Raw genomic sequence first — 23,236 nt, forward strand, 5'->3', positions numbered from 1 at the left:
TTAACACTTGCTACTTTTAAATGAGCATTTTGTCACGTGAACTGTGGCTAGTTTATTAAATACCGATAACGACAACAAACCCCACTGCACCCCACCAGGAAGGTCATTTCAACTTTTTTTTTTTTTTGGGTGGGGGGACAAAACTTGACGGGCTTGTTAATTTTCGTATATAGGCAACAGTAATTTTACAGCACATGGAAAATCGGGGGGGGGGGGGGGCACACCCACCTGCCCCCTCCAAATGACATCCCTGCACCCCACCAATAAAAACTCTTCCAAACATTAATTGGAATTCACATTACCATACATTTTGGGCAATACAGAATTAAGAAAATGCAGTGCTTAGAAAATATTCGTAAGTTGTGAGGACATTTGCAAACTGAAAAGACGAATGTGAAGGGGATAAACTGTACTATATTTTCAATGTGTCTACACAAATTTAGTCGTAACGGTGACTCGTCAGTGGAAAATAATTCATTTCTGTCCTATACAAACAAACTTCAGGAAATTACTAGAGTGAGAGATTGTGGTCACATATATAACACTTCTTATTAGATTAGATTGAAACCGTGCTTTCTTAATTATTTCTTAACAATGAAATCGCCACGATTTATCACGAGGTGAACAAAGTAAGCCTGAATGTAATTAATTTATGTACACCTGCGTGTAACAGAGTAAGCAAAATGCCATTCCGTAAGACACTTAGCTGTAACATCCAAAATATTCAAGTTTCGTTTACCTGAGTGAGAGATCGACCAATCGAGAGAGAGAGAGAGAGAGAGAGAGAGAGAGCAACAGCGACACAATAACAACAACAGCAGCAAACTGAAGCCCGCGAAGTTCCAATAATTCCCAAATGGTCCGGAAACCAATGACCAATAAATTTCAAAATTCAGGTGCATTTCAAACGTATGCATGCGATTACTTTTGGTCCAATCTCATTATTGCAACTGCGAGTTTAGTCAGTTAAATTGTTGACAAGAAACTAAACGAATCGGCACTTTTTAATCGGAGTACGAAGTTGTTATTTTTTCAACAAAAGTCGGAGGTGAAATCATTACGTGTCATTAGCAATAGTTCGATTAAATGTAATTATCATAATATAATATCTGAAAATAACTTATACCATTTGGGAAATGTTCAGAAAATCTCTGAATAATAATCTATATCAAAGGCTCCACTTCTCCCCTTTCAGCAGTTAATAATTATCGCATACGCGTATTGTGGTTTCACAAAATTGAGAAAGTGGCAATCATTTCGTCAACTTTGGACACTTATCCTTGCATCCATTTTAACTGACCTTTACTCCAATTTTCTGGAGCGCATTCCCAATTAAATGCGTTCAGACTACATAAAGTGTGCGGGACTTGTAGTGTTTAGCCGTTTTATACAGAACAAATTAACAAGATACGTTCGGAGGCAAGGAAAGACTCGCCCATTGGTATTATTTAATCTGATTTGTTTGCCTTTACTCGGCTTTTTCTCCACCAGATATTTACTGGTATTTTAAGTCATTATGTGAAATATATATTACCAACTGCAGGTGATAAAAAATATTGTAAAATGATATTCAGCGGTGTACATAATGATTTAAGCTATACTGGATTTGATTGCATTTAGAAATCTCTATGAAAGTGATATTTTATATAAGAGTCTAAGATACTTCAGCTGTTACGTTGGCACCAGGACGTGTAATACGTATTTACCTTGGATGATTGATATTTAACTATCCCGCTAGACTTTTATGTCTCAGTCACAAGGAGGGACCTTTCGTCATGGAACGACGTCATAATGGAATTTGACAGATCCAGCATGGTAAATTAAGATACTGTGAAGTTTTAGTGAACAAGTAACAATAGGTAAGGTGGCTATACTTTACAACAATAGGTATGGTGGGTACATTTTACAAAAATAGGTTGATACGTGTTTAGGCTCGAATAAACAGTAACACAAGATAGAGTGAAAATAACAAGCTTTGAAAAATATAAAGATTTATTTCCCTAGAAAAATTCTGTAAAAATGAAAATAATCCAAGAATAATCTACAAGTAAAATTGTAGTAGTCCTAATAACAAAATGTTTTTTCTGATTTCAAGTTTGAATCCCGAAGAAGAATCCAAGATGGAAGACGATGACGCATGCTGTAACCTGTAGTGTTGAAGTCAACAGTTCCTTGTAGAAAAAAAAATGTATCACTCCGTTTTGGAAATCTGAATAAATGTTTATAAAAGCTGTCCTTGTTCAAGAATTTCACATGAGCACACGTATTTTCCAGAAAAAAAGAATTAATCCTTTTTTAATCCAAGTAATTTGAAATAACTCCAAACAGCACAACGTACACCTTCCAGTGTAAAGAAAAAGCCCAGCTACTACTTCGAATATCTCTCCAAAACAAAGGTTATATCGTAATCTAAAATGCAAAAAGAGGGTCACGCCATCATGTTCAAGAACCTCGTCGAAATGATGAACTTGTTAAAGATCACGTACACCCAGTGTGGCCCTGACGAAAACCAATCATTTTACTCTAATAAAATGAAAATAAAATTGTTTACATCTTAAATACGTGGTCCAGTCATGACCGCAACAAAAACAAATCATTTTAAAATAATAAAAAAATCTTATTTACGTGGTTGCTACTAATTTTGAATCAAGGTCAGGATCTAGATGAACACCTGGTGTTTACAAAACGAACAGTGAAGGTCAAACTATTTTCTGAAAAAGGTATCATCTCTCGTGAATAAATTTACATCACAATAGCATGTAATTAAAAATAAAAAAATAAACAAAAAGAAAAAAAACAATTAAATTGAAAAAAATATATATCGAATCAGACACAATTATATCAAATATGCATAAAAAGGTATGGTGGTCACACTTTACTACAGTATGCAAGGTGGGTACACTTTACAACAGTAGGTAAGGTGGGAACATTTTACAACAATAGGTAAGGTGGAAAAGTTTACAGCAATTGGTAAAGTACGTACAGTTTACGACAGTAGGTAAGGTTGGTACAATTTGCAATAATAACAAAGGTGATAGAGTTTACAACAATAGATAAGGTGGTAGAGTTTACAACAATATGTAAGGTGGGTATAGTTAATAACAATAGGCAAGGTGGGTATAGTTAATAACAGTAGGCAAGGTGGGTATAGTTTACAACAGTAGGCAACGTGGGTATAGTTTACAAAAATAGGTACCGTGGGTATAGTTAATAACAATAGGTAAGGTGGGTATAGTTTATAACAGTAGGCAAGGTGGGTACCCTTTACAAAAACAGGTATGATGGGTAAATTTGCAAAACTAGATAACGTAGGTATAGTTTACAACAATAAATAAGGCGGGTATAGTTTACAACAATTGGTAAGGAGGGTACACTTTACAAACAATAGGTAAGGTGGATATAGTTTACAACAATAGGTGAGGTGGATACAGTTTACACCAATACGTACGATGGGTATAGGTTACACCAATAGGTAAGGTGGTACAGTTTGCACCAAATGGTACGGTGGGTACAGTTTACAACAATAAGTAAGTTGGGTACAGTTTACAACAATAGGTACGGTGGGTACAGTTTACAACAATAGGTACGGTGGGTACAGTTTACAACAATAGGTACGGTGGGTACAGTTTACAACAATAGGTACGGTGGGTACAGTTTACAACTATAGGTACGGTGGGTACAGTTTACAACAATAGGTACGGTGGGTACAGTTTACAACAATAGGTACGGTGGGTACAGTTTACAACAATAGGTACGGTGGGTACAGTTTACAACAATAGGTACGGTGGGTACAATTTACGTTGTTTTGAGCTTATGCATATCTCCTCGCAATGCTTGTGAGGGAGGGAGAAGTAAGATAAAACAAAAACTTGGCGGTCCAGTGTACACTAAGGTAAATTTGAAAGGATGGATTTTACATCAGCCTGGCATTATTATTCACATAATCGTACTTATCTATCAACAAGACCTTGAGTTTTTAGAGGAAGGCTATACAACGCCAACATTAAATTCGCACAATCAGTACGATACCTAGGTGTTACTCTGGACAGTACTCTCACATTGCACCAACATGTCATGAACATATGCAAGGCTGCATATCTTGAGCCGAGACGCATCAGCTCCATTCGCAGATATCTTTCAGTTGATGCCACTAAAACACTTGTGTGTTCATTAGTACTTTCAAGACTGGACTATTGTAACTCAATTCTGTCTGGTTCATCTCAATATCTACTCCAGAAACTTCAAAAAGTTCAAAACACTGCTGCTCGGATCATACTTAGAGTATCACGATCTCAGCATGTTTTTTTTATCTTTTAATGTTTTTCTAATTTCATGGTGTTTATTTTTGTAATAATATTATTATATGTTTTTTTTATCATATAGGTGTTGTCTAATGTTGTAAAGCGCTTAGAGCTTCTAAAGATTAGGCGCTATACAAAGTCCTCATTATTATTATTATTTTCTCTGATGAATATTAACAACATTTTGACTTTCAGTACGAAATATGAAGATCATATTTACCTGTATCAAGTGAATAACGGATATTTTCTTGGAGAAAATACTTGAGATTTTCACCCACGAGATATATTGCATGGACATAATTCTTGTATATTCTGGTTTTAAATGAATAAAAAATTAATATATACCTCCAAAACGCATGCGCAGACGATTTTTTCTCCAGCAGAATGGGAACAGAAGGCAAAAACCAATATATCATCAATGTGAACATATGTACACTGCTTCGCCACTCGTTAAAATATCCTCGACCGTCCTAACTTTGTGCCGTCTATGACTGATACGCCATATATCTCGCGATCTCACGTGCTTGTTATCTGAGCCTGATGTTCCAGCTGGGTTAGTACCTTTCGTTTACGGTAACAGTAAGTGCTGATTAAGAAATATTCGACGAAATAAAATTTAAATGTATACTACAAGTCTACAATTCAAATGAAACAAAACACAATGGAAATGTCAAATTTAACTAATGACATATATGCCACACGTTTTTGGTACTGAAGTAAGTGTTAGCTGTACAACACAGGGCAACTGTTCACATGCTGGTTTACTTTATGTCCTCATTTACGGGAAACCCACGACAGAGACTTTTGTGAGGCAATGTAAAAACTTGGTTAAAATAGCCTACACTTCTTATGTCAGGCTAGCAAAATTGAATCTAATGGAAAATTATACATAAAGAAATTTTCCATTAAAATTATTTATTATAAAACAGAGATCTGTTATTAAATAGCATGATTTGTTTTGTTAAATATTCACCACATCTTTAAAAGTTATAATTCTGAATAAAGCATGGAAGGAACAATATTGAAATATGCATCATATTCGTTTTCTTTGACATTTTTATCATTATTAGTTATAAGTGTTTTATTTCAGATAATATTAGTTTGAATGAAATTATATATATATATATATATATATATATATATATATATATATATATATATATATATATATATATATATATATATATATATATATATATTCTTATCACAAGACAAAGACTTTCTCATTCACATCCTTTACCTCAAACAATAAATATCAGCAACACCAACATTAAATTCACACAATCAGTACGAAACCTATGTGTTACTCTGGACAGTACTCTCACATTGCACCAACATGTCATGAACATATGCAAGGCTGCATATCTTGAGCCGAGATGCATCAGCTCCATTCGCAAATATCTTTCAGTTGATGCACCTAAAACGCTTGTGTGTTAATTATTACTTTCAAGACTGGACTATTTTAACTCAGTTCTGTCTGGTTCATCTCAATATCTGCTCCAGAAACTTCAAAAAGTTCAAAACACAGCTGCTCGGATCATACTTAGAGTATCACGATCAGAGCACACCTCCCCGCTGCTCTGTACCCTACACTGGCTATCCATTCCATCCAGAATCAAACACAGAATTTGTTCTCTGTGCTACGTTTCACTGTCGGACTCTAGTCCAACATACCTATCGGACCTCACCCATGTGTACACACCAGCAAGATACTTACGCTCCTCTTCTGACAATCGTATACTCATTATTCCCACTATGAAAACAAAGTCATATGGACAGCGTTCTTTTGCATACCAGAGCCCAGCAACGTGGAATGAATTGCCCACTGAACTTAGACACAAAGACACAGTGATCACATTCAAGACTGCTCTCAAAAACTCACTTATTTCGACTGCAAGAACAAACTTAAAGACCTAATAATGTTTCCTACCTTAACTATTCTCAGCATGTTTTTTTTTTATGTTTTCTAATTTCATGGTGTTTGTTTTTGTAATCATATCATGACATGTTTTTTTATCTTATAGGTGTTGTCTAATGTTGTAAAGCTCTTTCAGCTTCTAAAGATTAGACGCTATACAAAGTCCTCATTATTATTATTATTATTATTATTATTATATATATATATATATATATATATATATATATATATATATATATATATATATATATATATATATATATATATATATATATATATATATAAGATAGCTATATATAGACATCATAAACGATCGATTTATACATGATCTTGGCTTAACAGTGACATTCCAATCTTACGTCACATGCCATGTAATTCAAGGTCATGAACCAAAGACGTACCTTCGGAAATATACAAATTTTAACACGCTTGGGAAAACGGCAAAGAATTTGGAGATTATATACTCAATTTTAGCTATGATATAACTGAGTAGATATAATTCGACACTTCATTTGTCGATTTTAATAGTTTCACACAACGTTAGCGCTACAATTCATGTTAAGGGAATATACCATGACATGTCGTAGATAACGCGTTTTTTCTTACTCCACGATAAAATACCCTTACTTCCTACGATATGGTATAGTGCTATTCGAAGTTTTCGTTTTTTTCTGCATAGTACCACCTATTCCGTGCTTATTTTATATAAACTGGATGGCAATAAATTACTAGTTCTGCATCACCATTTGATGTTGCGAAAATGTCCTGATTGTTGGCGAGTAGTCTATTTTAAAAATGCACCCACGAATAACACTGCCTCCAAATATGATCGTATACACTATGTACTCCAATAGAATTATATCGTTTTAGAATCGATATCAATGTAAACATTATGTTTACCAGTTTGTCCTCTGATAATTTCCAATGATGTCATGCAAGAGTCAGATCGAATGATTACTGTATTTGTCAAGGATCAAGGGATCAAAACTGCAGTCGTACATAAGAGTCAAAGTGTGAAGTAATGCTGTTTTTCCACGTTTGGTGGATTTCGCAATTGACAGGTGTTGACTTTAAAACTTTGTCATACTTTATTTCAAAAGGCATTCAATATGCATTGGAAACATATTTATCCGTTGAAATCCTTTGCTTTAAAATAAAAACCATTACATATATATATATATATATATATATATATATATATATATATATATATATATATATATATATATATATATATATATATATATATATATATATGTGTGTGTGTGTGTGTGTGTGTGTGTGTGTGTGTGTGTGTGTGTGAAGAAATCGACAGAAGAATGCTGTCGGCACGAAGTCCCAAGGCTACAAGAAATCAAAAGGCAAGTTTTTGACAGCAACATTACATTCCAGTCTTACATTTTCCGACAGAAAAATGCAAATCCTAAATACTGTTTAACCTTTACAGGTTAGAGTAAAGACAATGCTTTCAAGAGTCCTCGCAGTTTAAAAAAAAGATTTAAAAATGTGTTAATTTAAACTGTACCGTAAATGTATCAGTTTGTTGTTTGCTTGTTTTATTTAACATTCTTCCTCGACTTACATGGGGATGTGAAGTTGAATTCAATTTTGTGCAACTTACTCCAAGTTCCCAGCATTAGAAAAGGTATGTACCACCGTATAGATATATTTTTTTATTGTTATTAATGTCTACAAGATGTTGATATTTGCTTAGTTACTGATAATGTCAAACGTACCATAATTACGACTCTATGTTCTTAAAATAAGTAACAGAAAAGAGCGAAAACCAACAGGTGTGGTCAAATTCAGCTAACAATTTATTTCCCTATAATTCAAAGCGGAGGGGCCCCGAGTGGCCGAGTGGTCTAAAGCGCTCTTCGTTACGGATCACTGCCATCTCACCTCTGTCTGCGGCGGTTCGAGTCTAAGATTCAGCTAATGTGGGCATGTGAGAAAGCTTGCCAGTAGCTTCTCGTGGGTCGGTGGTTCTTTCCGGGGTTTTCCGGGTTCTTCCTCCACCATTAATACTGGCCGCCATGTATAGCCTATCGTGCTGAAAAATGGCGTTAAACCCCACAACAACAACAACAACAACAAAGCGGAAAAATTAACAAAAATTTACGGTATTTTGAGCTACACCCAAACAATCTTAAAAAGTTCTATCACACGTCCAAAAGTATCCGAATGAATTCCCATAATGAATGTGCTGATGTGCCAGTATTCTGGAATAGCGTTGATGGGCGAAAAGTCTTGATGTATCACAGTGATATAATCCAAAATGTCCTTGAATGAATTCACCATAATTGCAAGATAGTATTTTAGTCTGAAAAAGACTAACAGCACTTAGTAATTCCAATGAATAATTTAAATAAATAAATAAATTCCTCTCAGCTAGACACAACTTGATTTCACTAAGACTGATGTTAAGATATGGAATGAGTAATACTGAAGTAAACAACATTTATATAAATAAAAATAAGACACAGTTACAGAGCATCGTGTCATAAGAGTAGTTATATCTGCATATGTGATGACAATTCTTTTTAACTCTCAAAAAACCAAAATACCGTGATCGTAAGCACTTTCTAATTTTAAATGTGCGTTTTTTCACATGAACTATGGATAGTTTATTAAATACCGATAACGACTCCAAACCCCATCAGCCACTCACCGCCCCCCCCCCCTTTTTTTAATCATTCGGTGGAATCCAAATTGACATACATATTTTGGCAATATAGAATTAATAAAATGTACTGCTAAGAAAGTATTCGTAAGTTGTGAGGACTTTGCAAATTAAAAAGATGAAAATTAAGGGGGAAACTATACTATATCTTGAATTATGCCGGCATATATCAGTGACTATATTGTCTTAAAGTTAGTCGTATCGGTGACCTGACCCATCAGTGAAAAATAGTGTACTGTATTTCTGTCGCTGTTCAAACAAACTTTTGGGAATTTAATCTGTGAGGGATTCTGGTCTTGTTTTTACACTATTATTACCTTATACTGAAACCGTGATTTCTGAATTATTACTTTTCTTAACAATTTGTATAAACAACAAGATATCACGAGATCACGAGGTGAACTGAGTCAATTTATAGGTAAAAATTTCGATAAAAAAATAATTACGGAAAAATACTTCATTTATGTCCTGCAATCAACCATAATTCCAATACTTTACCTGTAAAGTTTCAAATAGTAGCGTTTGATTGTTCTATACATCGGCTTGATATCCACAGAGAAAGGGGTAGCACCAACGGCAAAATAACAACACCAACAATATGAACCCCACCACCCCTAACAACAACGGTAGTAAATTGAAGCCCTCTAGTTTCAAACAGTTTCAAAATGGTAAGGGAACCCATTCACCAGTAAAATTCAAAATGCCGGTGCATTTCAAATGCATGCACGCACATACATTTGGTAATGTAATTAGCGCGGTCCACCACGTTACTGCGGTTTAGCCAATTAAATTGTTCACAGGAAACAAAACGGATCAGCACATTTTAAATGGATTACTAATTTGTCACCATTTTTTACAACTGTCGGAAATGTAATCACCACGAGTCATTATCAGTATTTGATTTCATAATAATTATATTATACTATCTGGAAATATCGTGTACCATGTGGGAAATGTTATGAAAACTCTCTGGATAGCAATCTTCATTAAAGGCACTTCTCCAAATAATGATTCTCGCATACACGTATTATGGTTGTTACAAAAAGGCAAAGTGGCAATCATTTCGTCAATTTTGGACTTATCCTAGTATTTTATCTGTTCATCCATTTAAGCTGACCTTTAAGCCACCACGCTGGAGCTTGTTCCCAAAAGCAATTAAAGGCGTCCACTCTGTATAAAACACGCTGGACTGTGTGATTGCAGTTTTATACCGAACGAATTCAAACTACACGTTCACAGGCAACGCCAAGGTAAGACTCGTTCATGTATTTTTTTTTCTTCATCTGAATACGTGTATGTTTGCTTTTATGCGACTTTTTCTCGAGCAGATATTTACTGATATTCTAAGTCATTCTGTGTAATAAATGTTACCAGCTGCATGTGATATAAAAATATTTAAAAATTATATTTAACGTTGTATGTAATGAGCGTGTGTGAGCTATACTGGATTTGACTGCATTTAGAAATCTCTATGTAAACGATATGTTATATGAGTCTACGAGGTTCCAGCTGTTACGTTGACACCAACATGTATAATACGGTTTTAATTTGGAGGATCAAATACTTCACAAGTTTAGCTAGATTTGTTCACATTATTACAAGTTGGTCATAAAACGACTTCATCATAGAAACTGAAAGATAGAACACTGGAAACTAGGACCCAGTTTAGTCTTAGTGTACAGATAACAATAGGTAAAGTGGGTACAATTTACAATAATATATAATTGGGTACAGTTTACAACAACAGGTAAATTGAGTACTGTTTACAACAATAGGTAAGTGGGTACAGTTTACAACAATAGGAAAAGTGGCTATAGTTTGCAGCAATAATTAAGGCAGGTACAGTTTACAATAATAGGTAAGTGGGTACACTTTTCAATAGGTACGTTGGGTATAATTTTGAGCATATGCATATCTCATCTGAGTCACATTTCTCGTGAGAATGGGAAAGGTAAGCAAAAGATAAAACTTGGCGGTCCAAAGATCTTATAAGTAATCTTGCTGCGAGTGTCGACTAAAGCATATTTAAAAGGAATGAAACCGAAACTAGCTAAACTACACATTACATTTACTATTTCCCGACAATGGGATTTGATTTACGTTAAAAAGAATGATGGGGAATCTATTTGGATTTTACATCAGTCTGACATTATTATTCACATAATCGTACTTGCAATTATATATCAGCAAGTACTTGAGTTTATTTTCATTATATGAGGAAACAAGAAACTGGAATGTTTGCAGACGATTGATTTGAAGTTTATTATATGTGCAGAGAGTTTGTCTTGAATGGCTACAGCATATTTTCTGTTTATAACTATATAAAAATAAATTTAAATGAATATTTACCTCCATCAAGTTTGCTCATACCATCAAGAATGAAATCACTGATATAAACAGGTAATAGAAACCATACAATCACGAGCATTTCTCATAAGAACGGAATCATACTATCTTCAAAAGCCAGGTAAGCAGTGTTACTCTGCCGCAGTTTACTCAAGTTACGATTTCTTATAGCATTCAATTCTCAGTTAACAATTAAAACTTGAAGACAATAGTGTCATTGTTGCCTCTATCCAATCGTTATGGGCAAAACAATCTTGTTGATAATAAAACATTCATAACTCTGGTCTGAGAATGGCTGTTTTACGTCATAGTCATTGTATGTGTTCATTATAGTCGATACGTCAGTTTCAATATAGATAATACGTTATAGTTATGGAGATGAAATATACCAATATACCAAAGAGCACTAACTGGCTTGTCTTTTCTCGTTTTTAACATGGTCTACATGGAACATTATGGCAACGAACATTCTAGACACAAATAATCATTAATTGTGTGAAATTGAAATTCTGTAAATACAACATCGAAATTTCAGCCACGGCTGTATAATTAAGCAGTTAAAATTGAAAAGTGTTTCGTGTGGAATGGAGCCTTGAATACCAACATTTTGATTCAACGTGTGAAATCGAAATTCTTGACATATGACACTGACATTTTTCAACTGCTACTTTATCATTGTACCAAGCTTTGTCCTCTATGTCCTGTACATCTATAGAGGATGTTTCAAAATAGCTTTTGAGACGGTTTGGATTTTAACTCGTTTTAGTTCCGTGTTAGAAGCTAAATAACAATATTTTGTTCTACTGGCAGCTCGCTAAATATTTCTACTTATTAGCATTTGCAATAAAAAATACAATAGTATTAGCAAACTCAACCGTTAGTGTGTAATCTCCCCCACCCCTTTACCGGTTTTAAAACGAAACGTATCAAGGATATTAAAAAGCATATCACAAAACATAGTCAACTCATTTATCAATTTATAATTTCTAACCTGCCTGTCTCAGAGAGGTCCCTAACAATGTCAACGTATTGTCGTTTCAAACTAAACAGGAGCTCTCGATGTAAACAAGCAGGCAAGACGGCTCACTGTCTTTTTCTGGTTCCTAGAAAAATCCATTTCAATAATATAAAAAAATGTGTGGTCTGCGTCCTATATTTTCAATGTCTAGTTGTTATATTTCTAAAGAAATACTGAGTAAATAAACCGGAGGAATTACTGAGATTATCAAAGACAGTGAACCACATCTGTTGCTTGAAAATATATACTAACCCATGCAAATATGTCGACAGTGTCACAATAGAAACTCCTGTTTGATTCGAAACGACAACAAGTTGGCACTGTTTGGAAGGCCCTGGCCACAAGCAGATAGAAATTGTCAATTGATGAATGAAATTACTAAATTTAATGCATTTTCTTACATCCTTGATGCGTTTTGCTTTTAAAATCGGTATGGGATACAAACGGAACGGAAGGTGTTTGATTATCATATAAGTACTTCTATCAATCCAAATTAATGTGTAGTGGCTGCAGTAACCATCTCAAGTCATGTGACCAAAATACAAGTTGTCATGACCAAAGTGGGAATATAAACCTTTAATGATGTTTTTTGAAGGAACTTGTACAATGGAGAAGATCACGATTATCATGCAGTCCCTGTTCATCTTGCTGGTAGTTGTCGACGTTACCACTGCCTGTTCTTGTCTCTGGCGCCCTCTGGCGGCTTTTCTGTGTGATTCACACTCAACCGGTACGTACGATAAACGTGATAGGTAGTTGGTGGCAGCGATGGTGATTGTCGTTGTATGCAAGCAGTACTATGATGTGTCACTGCTCAATAAGGGGCCGACCATTTAACTGGGGCGGGGTGGAGTGTCTTTTGAAAAAAAAAATCTGGATTTAAAATAGTTTTTAAAATAGTCTTGCTCTGATTTATTTATAGTTCATGAATACATATAAACATGATGGCCATTTAATTAGTTGAGAACAAAATATCTTGATGTAAAAGTAACAAATTTCCCGACTCGAAGGAAAATCCCAGTAACTTCTTCCCTCACACCTGCTTAGAATTAAATAGTTGGTCGGTCTCTAAATGCTTGAGTAACACATTCTACTTAATATATATTAAAATTAAAAGGTTTTATGTTGTTGCACTTTTGTTCTTTCGTTTTAATTTTTACATTTCTTTGTTTTGTTTTTTCTTTTCTCCACAGTGTTGGTTTTAGATAGCGCAGTGTATGAAGCTGGCATTATTGTAGAAATGGTAATATTTAGATAAGAAAATGCATAAATGTAAATAGGATAAACTCAGGGCTGTCACAAAGTCTAATAGCCCCCACCCCAATTGTTCAACCTTTGAATACCTTAGTTTTGTTAGCTGACTCCTACCCCCACCAACATAAGCCCGACTCCCCAGGCAAATCTGAGCAATACAACAGTTATTTTTGTTGTTTGGCATTTTCTAGCATAGTAACATGGGCGGTAAAGCTGATAGATACGTTAATTAGCATGAATTTTATGGAGATTTAGATTAGCTTTTTCTTTAATCTTTTAACAGGCCGTATGCAAATTATAACATGAACCAGGTGCACCTAAATAATTATCTTTTTTGGGGGTGAGGGGGCAAGCATGCAGTTTTACTGATGTAGGCTGGGACGGACGCCCATGGTACCTAACAATATAGACGTCATTCATATGTACGATTTAGGACCCCAATAAATGTTTTGGCAGTGATAATTCTCGCGAGATTTAATGGCATAGTACATTTGTGGCAATCAGAATACTTTTCTGCAAATGTGAAAACTGGTATACATCGGTATAAACGCAAATATATCATGTGCATTACCCTATACGACCCTTTCATCCAAATTATTATGGTATTTATATGCACCTGAATGTATCTATATACGCCTAGATACCAGTAAAAGGATAATGTTAGCCAGACTTTTTGTTCAAGGTGACATTCCAGTAACAGTTTTATACCACGAACGCTGATATTGACCAGATACGAGTTGATTCATCATTACCCAATCTGCAGTGTTTTCATTTTCTTATAATTCACCCGATATTAAAGACACACCAGATGAAACAACTTCATAATTAAACCAGGTAAAAAGAAATTAAGGAGAGCGCTCTTGTAGGTATTACCATGTGGAGAAAAGCAAACCTTTTATACCCCACCCACCCCGCTTTAACTGGGGATAATGTGATGCCCTCTGTCTGTCCGTCCGTCAGCCAGTCCTAAGCAAATCTTCTTTTACACTGTTCTAAGCAGCATATAGGCTACCCACATAGTAAACCCTGACGCGATGATGTCATTTTTTGAGCATTCCGTTGAGGCAAATATTAGAGGTCAAAGATTAGATCTACAAAAATCGCAATGACATATTTTAACCAGGGTTGGGGTGTGTGGGCTTTTGTGTAATGAAAACCGTTGGGAAATGCAATGGCAAGCCGTCAAATCTGCATGCTTGTAATTCGTTAATAGAATTTGCTATTGTGATTAACTATGCAAGTTTAATTATCATATACAGTTTGCATTTATTCAGAACAATCAGTGAGTTAGAACCACCAGGTTTGCTTGGTCTGCCAACACAACAAAAAATTGAGTATTACAAATAATGAACACTCTCACAGATTAAGAAGGTTCGGGGTCCACTGGCAAAATAAGTATTATCAACAAAATTGCAATAATAACTGTAAGTGTTATAAAATGTATCCTTTTGGAACCAAAACTGATAATTGTGTTCCATTACGCTATCCATGACACTCAGCAGTTAACGGTATTTACTTTTGAAATGATGATCAGATGTATAAAAACAGACGGATAGACAGACAAACAAATATGGATCTATCAAACAGAGTGCATATACTTAATTTACACGTATGTTATTGATTTAAAGAGCGATATTTTTGCAAAAGAATACGAAACAAGTTCAACGAAAGTTCCTATTCACACATGCATACATACGAACGTACATACATACATACATACATACAATAGCAGAGGGTCTCAACAAAGGTCAAAATGTGCCTAACAAATGCATATGTCAGTATTTCCGGTCAATCATTCCCTCCCCCGTCTGGTCCAGTGGAGACCAGAATCCAGAGTAAAATAATGCAGCCCATTGAATAGTGGTTATTTTATTATCAGTAATACCTTACCTTCTGCTATTGCATAGCTATTTACTTTCTGGTAGGAAAATACCTGACCGAACGACAGAAATTCCGTCCTCCCATTAGAGTGAACCAGAAACTACAGAACACAGTACAAATCTCAGCGTAAAATCCCATACCTAGGCATGGGTGAAGGAACATCTCATATTTTTCGTTCGCCATGTTGCATAATTCTTCAATGATCACGTTTAAGAAGATTAAGCTTTTCGCTATAGGATAACGAGTGATTCATTTTCGTAAAACACACACACACACACACACACACACACACACACACACACATATATATATATATATATATATATATATATATATATATATATATATATATATATATATATATCTTACGCAGGAGCTTATATGTTGTTCTGAATTTTCGTCGTTCAGTCGGACATTTTGTACCAAAAAGTAAATAGCTATGTTGTGGCAGCATTAAAATAGTTGTATTACCTCCCCCCCCCCCCCCCGACAGATTTCTTTTCGTTTCTTATGACCAGTTGAGGTGAATGTTGCCTGTACTATTTAATTACGTGATTTAATTCAACCCCTCTGGAGATATTTTGGAGAAATGAACCTAAGAATTTAACCCCCATCGGAGTTCCTCGAGCAAAATGAAACCTATAAATTTAACCCCATTATAGTTCTATGGCCGGAACGAGACCGAGAAAATCCTGATGTAATTCAGATTATGATTGTGATAGCAGGTTTTATTTATCGTATGCAGTGTAAGCCCAGCAGATAACTGCTAGTGTACACGTATATATGTAGCCAGCAGTCTGTCGACTTTTATACTAACGCAACGAGCTGATACGAGCAAATAGGTTGCTCTGTTTAAACAAAAGAAATGTACAGTCAGGAGTTTCCAGAACCCACTGTTGTTGTAAGCCTCTGATCCGATTCCCAGTCATATAACACCACGACTAAGCAACTCAAATGTCAAAACACTTTTTAACAAAAAATTAAGTGATGCCTAGTACAAACAACGGTTATTTGCAATAGTGTTACTTTCTTAATGCGGAGTAAGTAAATATGATTGCAATTTTAAATCTTAAAATGTACGACTGCAGATAAACCATACAAAACGATTGATATGACATGCGAGGCTGACGTTCTTTCTGAGACGCTTGCACAAGCGCTGAAGAAGAAAAACTTACCCCAGAGTGTAGGCCTACTTCAAAAATGTAACTAAAAGTATTTAGAAGCAGGCTCATAACGGACACCCCTTAATTTCAAGCGTATCGGTGCTCGCAGATGAGACGCAAGTATATTTGGCCTATAATTCAATTTTGTGAGTTGCAACATATTTTTCGTAAAGTAATTGGCTTTTTCGATGAGACATGTAGTCGGGGAATTTCTTTGTGCGGGCAATCACACTTAATGGGCGAATGTGTGTCCTAATTTACTTTGCTAACTTTATCGGTTATATTACGCTGCATGAAAGAAAAATCGAAGACAACAGTTTCCGTCGTGGATCAGAAGGTTAAAATGGGCACAATTCGTCATATGGTGGTGTTGCTTTCGAGGCCGTAGAGGGCGATCACGGGCCCTGGAGAAAGAAACACCCGGGCCTCTCCTAGTTCTTGTTCAAACAATTTTTTTTCACTTATAAAATTAAAAAGTGTCATTCGGTCTCCTGCACCACCACCCACCCCCACCCCCCTTTTGTCGGCTCTGGTTGCTTTGCGGATAGGTCTCATGCGTTCATAGGCATAGAGCAAAGCTTGAGAGCAAAAAAGCTACTGTTTCAGCAGTCGCAGCTATTTCACTGTTTCTGCCGTGTATGCTTCAATCATTTTGATGGACACCGGACAATTTATATTTATGCGAAATGTCTAGCGAGACATTTTATGTCTTTGGGTGCTTCGTCTATTTTTCTGGCTATCAATTCATTTGTCCTTTTTTTGAATGTTGTCGATAGCGTCTGAGGCATATGCCTTGTATGACGCAGCCCGTATCTGGTGTTTTCATGGCTATATACATGTCGACTATATTGAGAGTAAACGTAAAACTCTTCCTCAGAGAATATGAGGCGCCGTAGTGGACCCACACGGAAAAAGCATTCTCGCGTAGCAATTTGGATGCATGGTCGGATATTGTGTTGAGTATAGTCTCAGCAAGGACCCGGAATTCGTCGCACATTTTGGCCTTCAGAGAGAGCCTCCCGCTAAAGAAATTTCTGGTCATGAAAACAAGCCTGCAGCTCAAAATTGTGATCTCAAGGGCAACATCGATGGGAGTGACAATGATTGTGGAAAATGAAGGCGATCACGCCCAACCGTGCCCACAACACAGCTCCATCAAACTCGCTTACCGCACGCATGTTCTTTTTGTAGTGGACTCCCCTATTCAGAAAGTGTGTGTGTATCTGTGTGCGTTTGACCTAACATCATAATATGACGAAAATATTTTTTGCGAAGATGACGCGGAGTTTGAGTCTGGTTGGCCGATATATAGAGTACGATACAGTTCCCGAAGGAAGAACTAATGCTGAGGCCATTTCGCCAAATACCACTTTGTCATTTTTAGTAATTATTGAGTCCGAGATTCCTAGGGGAGGGTGCTTGTTCTATTGATTATTTTTGCGCCATCTCAATTGCAATTAACCCCAGTTGTTCACGGGTTCATTTATGTAGTTGTCCTAGGTAATCTCAGTGTAAATGTCTCTCTGAATTTATCTTTGTCCAATCCTAATATGAAGTGTTTAACTTTATCCAGCCTATATAGAAGCAAGTACTCTTCCATCAATGGTTAATATTCTTTAGCAAAGTTATGTATTATTTATCAGAACGTTCACACAACATCTTGGCCTTTTGTAAGAGGACAATCAGGCGCCAATGACTCGCGTTCTCGCTCTATCGTTATTGGCTTCCACCCAATCGCGTTCTCGCTCTATCGTGTCTGGCTGCCACCCAATCGCTTTCTCTTAAGCATGTCTTAAGTTATGTGGATTCTTAATTTCTATATACATTTTTGCGTCTCTGATTTTACTATGGGGCACGTACGAAATCTTTTACACGGTTTGAAAGAAAGACCACGTATTGCCCCCAAAAGTTGCCTCTGAGTCTGACACAGTATCATTCAACCTTTATGCTGATGATAGTAATACCGTTGTTAATGGCAGCAAAATCGTCATAATATTGAAAGTTTTGCCTTTTATCTCAACGATAAAATCCGGATGCGCTTACCGAGTTGGTTCCGTCGACAGATGTGATTCTGTCTGCCGTTAAGTACACACAATATCATCCATTTTAAAGAAAGAGGAGGTGCGACACTTTGCGATTCAAGAAGGCTATCAGCTCATCCCATGTCACTTACTTGACGAGGCCAACTTTTGTTATGTATTGGTCTCCATCCGCCTCCAGACAATCTGGCAGTACCGCCAAATAAACCAGAAAGCATAAACCAATAGTGTGCTGAACACTAGTGCTTAAAGAGCGATAGTGGCAGTGCACTCCAGAATATAAACTGGACAAAATCAGGTGGAGACAGATACTCAAAACGGGGCAATGTCAGCTACTCAATATTGGAATGTTGAACGTATTTGTCGACAATCAATATCTTGCACAGGCTTTCTAAGGAAAATCCCCAAAACCTCAACACAGTAATGCTGCAACCAAGGCGCGCGTTTGAAATTTTTATCGGCTCTCGGTGGTTTCAATTGTCACATCGATAATAGTGTTATTTATAAATTCGTTTGCCTCTGGCACGATAGAAAGAATGTTTTGGGGATGGTCATCATGTGGATGGTAAAGAAGTGGAACCAGCTTGACTGCAAAGGGCTTGTTTGCTTTGGGGGTGGGTGTAGCTCAGATAACAGTTGTTGAGTCCTGTCCTACGCTACACGAGCATCTCAGCGATCCCTCCGCAACCACTGCTTCAGAATTCAATTCTGACAGGCGGGAAGAGCCTTTCAAACTTCATGAATATGGACCTTCTAAGATTTAAGGAGTATCCTCTTTGTTAAGCTGTTAAGAGCATCGTACTTGGCGTGGTGGACTTTCTCTACCTCGTCGTAGTAGTCTGTATGCTCTTCTAAACCAGTCATGGGACAGCTCTTAGTCAATGGGCGCGGCTTGGCCCTGGTCGCCACAGTAGGTAATCTGAATGCCTCAGCTGTTACAATCGTACGAGAAATATATCAAAGATTTAGCGGAAGATTACAGATTTCGTCCCAAATAATGAACCACCAAAAACATTTTTGTCAAATGCGTTCAGTCCACCACTTCGCCAATGGGCATCCATTACAACGAAAGGTGTGATATATTTATACACCGACGCCTTGGTCACATATCTTTTTGCGTGCTGATAGATAGATGTGTGAACTAAATGGTTTATCTGCGTATGGTTTTACAAAGCCTCCATCACCGTTACGATAGGAAAGAAAGTCCGCCGCTAACGACTTATTAGTACTAAACGATGTCGAAACTGGTATCTCTTCTTTTGATTGCGTACAGTACTCAAGCTTGGGATTGTAGGCATTAATGTTATTGGGTGCCAAAAGCATTTCCTCCTTGACACGCCACTTCCTCATGCTGCAGCTTACTAAGCGGGCAGTCAGTCGTGGACACTGCACTCAAGAAAAGCGCATTCCAAGTAAAATGGCTTCTCAGAGTAGTAGGCTTTCATCTCCTTTATCTAAGACTTGATGTCGGTTGTAACATCACAGCACACAAATAAAACGTATGCTTACGTAATCAAGCATGGACATCGGAAGATGCTTGTACTGCACTTGAGTACAGTCATGGCTTGTAATAACATACCCAATCAGCACATTGTCGCAATCTGCTAGAACGTTGGCCTCTTTGCAGCTTCGCACCAGATAGACCAGATCGCCGTTATCAGAACCAGCTGACGCGATATCCGTTTGTAGTCGCTTGCTATGACATATTTGTTGTTGTTGTTGTTGTTGTAGGGTTTAACGCCATTTTCAGCACACGATAGGCTGTACATGGCGGCCAGTATTAATGGTGGAGGAAGAAACCGGGAAAACCCCGGAAAGAACCACCGACCCACGAGAAGCTACTGGCAAGCTTTCTCACATACCCACATTAGCCGAATCCGAGACTCAAACCCACGCAGACAGAGGTGAGATGGCAGTGATCCGTAACTTAGACCGCTTTAGACCACTCGGACACTCGGAGCCTTCTATGACATATTTGAATTTGTCAATAATAATTCACCCCCTTTCATTGCCCTCCTTTAGCCAGACTTTCGTCTGCTTTTTGTTGGTATAAAATATATAATGCGTTACATGCAAATTCGTAAGAACGCCAAAATGCAAAAGCCGGGGGGGGGGGGGGGGCAGAAGTGGGTAGGTGCGAACTAACTAATTTTCTGCAGGGGTACAACAAGTCGCGTCCAGACCAAGTGGGAATAACCGGATATCAGCATGACCTGAATTCCCAGGACCACACATGTGCAACCCTAATCAGGTTCCTGTCAAGAAGAAGAACATTAACAGTGTGCTATTTCGATTGCCTAACTATTAAAAGAACTCGGCGCAATTTCATATCCCTAGAAAGCTGTAAAGATAGCAGGCGGCCATGCTAGGCTTGTAACCTAATGTAATAATCATCGGAATTATTCCAAACCACGCTCAACGTATGCCCGCTGGATGTCCTCCAGCATAAACTCTAACGTTGGTTTCCAGACGTTCTGGTCTATCGCTATTTAATCTACAGAGGTGGATTCGCTTAGACTGTGGTTGTTAGCTATGTTTTACATTTTTACGGGTTCTGAAGAACTTTTCACCTTGCTGACACAAACTGGTCCCCAAGCATTGGATTTACGTATTTTTGATTTTAAAAAATTCTTTCTTTTTTCCTTACCATACCAAGAACCCACATAGGTTTTAGTTCCTTCCTGTTGTCTCCTCTATTCCCTTCCAGACATCACCCTCATAAAACTTTATCTGGCGCACTTCCACGAAATGAAGGTTTTCTTACCAAGCGTGGCAGTTGTGGATGATGAGCTCTACTGATCGCCCAAGTCCGAGGTATTGTAAATGTTACCGTTAACGATGTTCTTGCAGGTGATCGTGCGCCAGATGTTTTTTTTTTTTTTCTTCTTCCTCTTCAGCTTGGCGGATTCATCAATAGTTCCTCCTCTTTCATGAAATTTGCTTTCTCATCCCCCAAGTTTAATTCAAACAAAATACCCTTTACTCTTGGTAACACAGCAAACGTTTGTTTCGGCAGATTTTGGCCTTTGTTGAGATCCTATGTTGCCCATATATACATTCGCACGTACGTATATACAGACATACAATTATTCTGACAAAATTTTGTTTAAACATACGTGAAATATTTAAACATTTTTGTCCTTTCAATCTAGGGAGAAATAGAAAAGAATGCACCCTTAAGATCTTAATCGGTTTTCCTACCGCACTAATATTTATAACATAAAGCGCAGTGGAAGTGACCAGTCTTATGGAAATACAAAATCGTACCTACCACATATCCATCCTTTCAGCTAGATATATATTCAAAGTGAGATTGATTATTGCAAATTCTACAAATTCAAATATGCATGAGCTCATACTGATCTGCTCTCTATTTTTAATCTGCTTTTATGTGTACATCAGTGATCCGAGCACGTGTGTTAAGTGCGGAAGTGATCGGCCCGAACGGGAATCCCTTGCCAGAGGAACCGACGAATGACTTCAGTTTCATGTACGACTTGGCCCTCACACGTTACAAGATACAGCTGCAAAAAACATTCAAGGTGAGTGAATGTACTTACGAGTACATTTTAATTTTGAATATAATTTGATCATGCAGATGTCAATTATCATCATTATCTGTGACAATCTCCTATATAAAAAAGAAACCCGGATACCAATAGCTGCTCTGATGCTTATCAGATTCTAACGTTTACTAGATGAGAAATTTCCATTTTTTAGAGTTTCGTATAACCTACTCCATGATTAACCCAAACTTCTCACATTATCCCATTCCATATGAAAACATTAGAATTTTAGCTGTATTTACCCAACAATCACAAACATTTTACATAATAATAATAATAATAATAATAATAATAATAACAACAGCATAAAGCCTAATTACACTAATCTTTTTTGAGGCCTCGATATTAAAACTTAATTTGTTAAATAAAAACTTAAAGACTGTGCGATGGCAATAAATAAGAAAAGAAAAATAATTTATTCAATTGCTGATATACATATTTATATCACACATACAAAAACATAGCATGCTAAAAGTATGCATTCTTAGACTGATATACATATTTATATCACACGTACAAAAACATAGCATGCTAAAAGTATGCATTCTTACACTGATATACATATTTCAGTCACACATACGTAAATGTGATATCGCTCCGGTGGCCTAAGTGGTTAGTCTACTCCAAGCCCGGCCCTACAGTAAGGCAAACTAGACAACCACCTTGGGCCCCGCGCTTTCAGGAAATCAACTCTGCAATGCATTTTTTTCGGGTCCCGCTCATTGCTTTTGCTGCCTTGGGCCCGGCACATCCTAGGGCCGGATATTGACTTCTCCCTCGGATTTGGGAGGTCGCGGGTTCCAATCCAGGCTGAACCATACCAACAACATAAAAATGGTACAAGTCGCTGCCTCGCTTGGAGCTTAGCATTGGGAGGTAGTGTTAGGACTGGTCTGCCTAGTGTCAGGATAATGTGACTTGGTGGTACATGATGCCACGTGTCTGCATCACTATAAACCTCAGGCATCGTAGCGATGTGACTCAAATTGTTGAACGATAAAAATCCAACACACACACACACTCATGCACACACACAACACGTGGCATGATTGAACATATACATTGAT

The 23,236-nt window shown here is 36.9% G+C and overlaps 1 protein-coding gene across 2 annotated transcripts in view; it reads left to right on the forward strand.

Annotated features, from left to right (window-relative positions):
- LOC149789870 (putative metalloproteinase inhibitor tag-225) overlaps nucleotides 1-23,236 on the forward strand; it is a 50,351-nt gene that overhangs the window by 14,630 nt on the left and 12,485 nt on the right. Inside the window, exons 2-4 of one of the 2 annotated variants that reach the window (XM_089971877.1) lie at nucleotides 10,015-10,152; nucleotides 12,862-12,996; nucleotides 22,006-22,145. In XM_089971877.1, coding sequence (XP_089828003.1) covers nucleotides 12,873-12,996; nucleotides 22,006-22,145 — 264 coding nt within the window. In that variant the 5' untranslated portion in view covers nucleotides 10,015-10,152; nucleotides 12,862-12,872. Of the gene's footprint in view, nucleotides 1-9,818; nucleotides 10,153-12,861; nucleotides 12,997-22,005; nucleotides 22,146-23,236 lie in introns of those variants that run through there. The other variant, XM_089971875.1, reaches the window with a different exon arrangement.

This window comes from Sinohyriopsis cumingii, chromosome 10 (assembly GCF_028554795.1).
Source record: "Sinohyriopsis cumingii isolate HCF-2022 chromosome 10, ASM2855479v2, whole genome shotgun sequence".
In the NCBI taxonomy this organism is placed as follows: Eukaryota; Metazoa; Mollusca; class Bivalvia; order Unionida; family Unionidae; genus Sinohyriopsis; species Sinohyriopsis cumingii.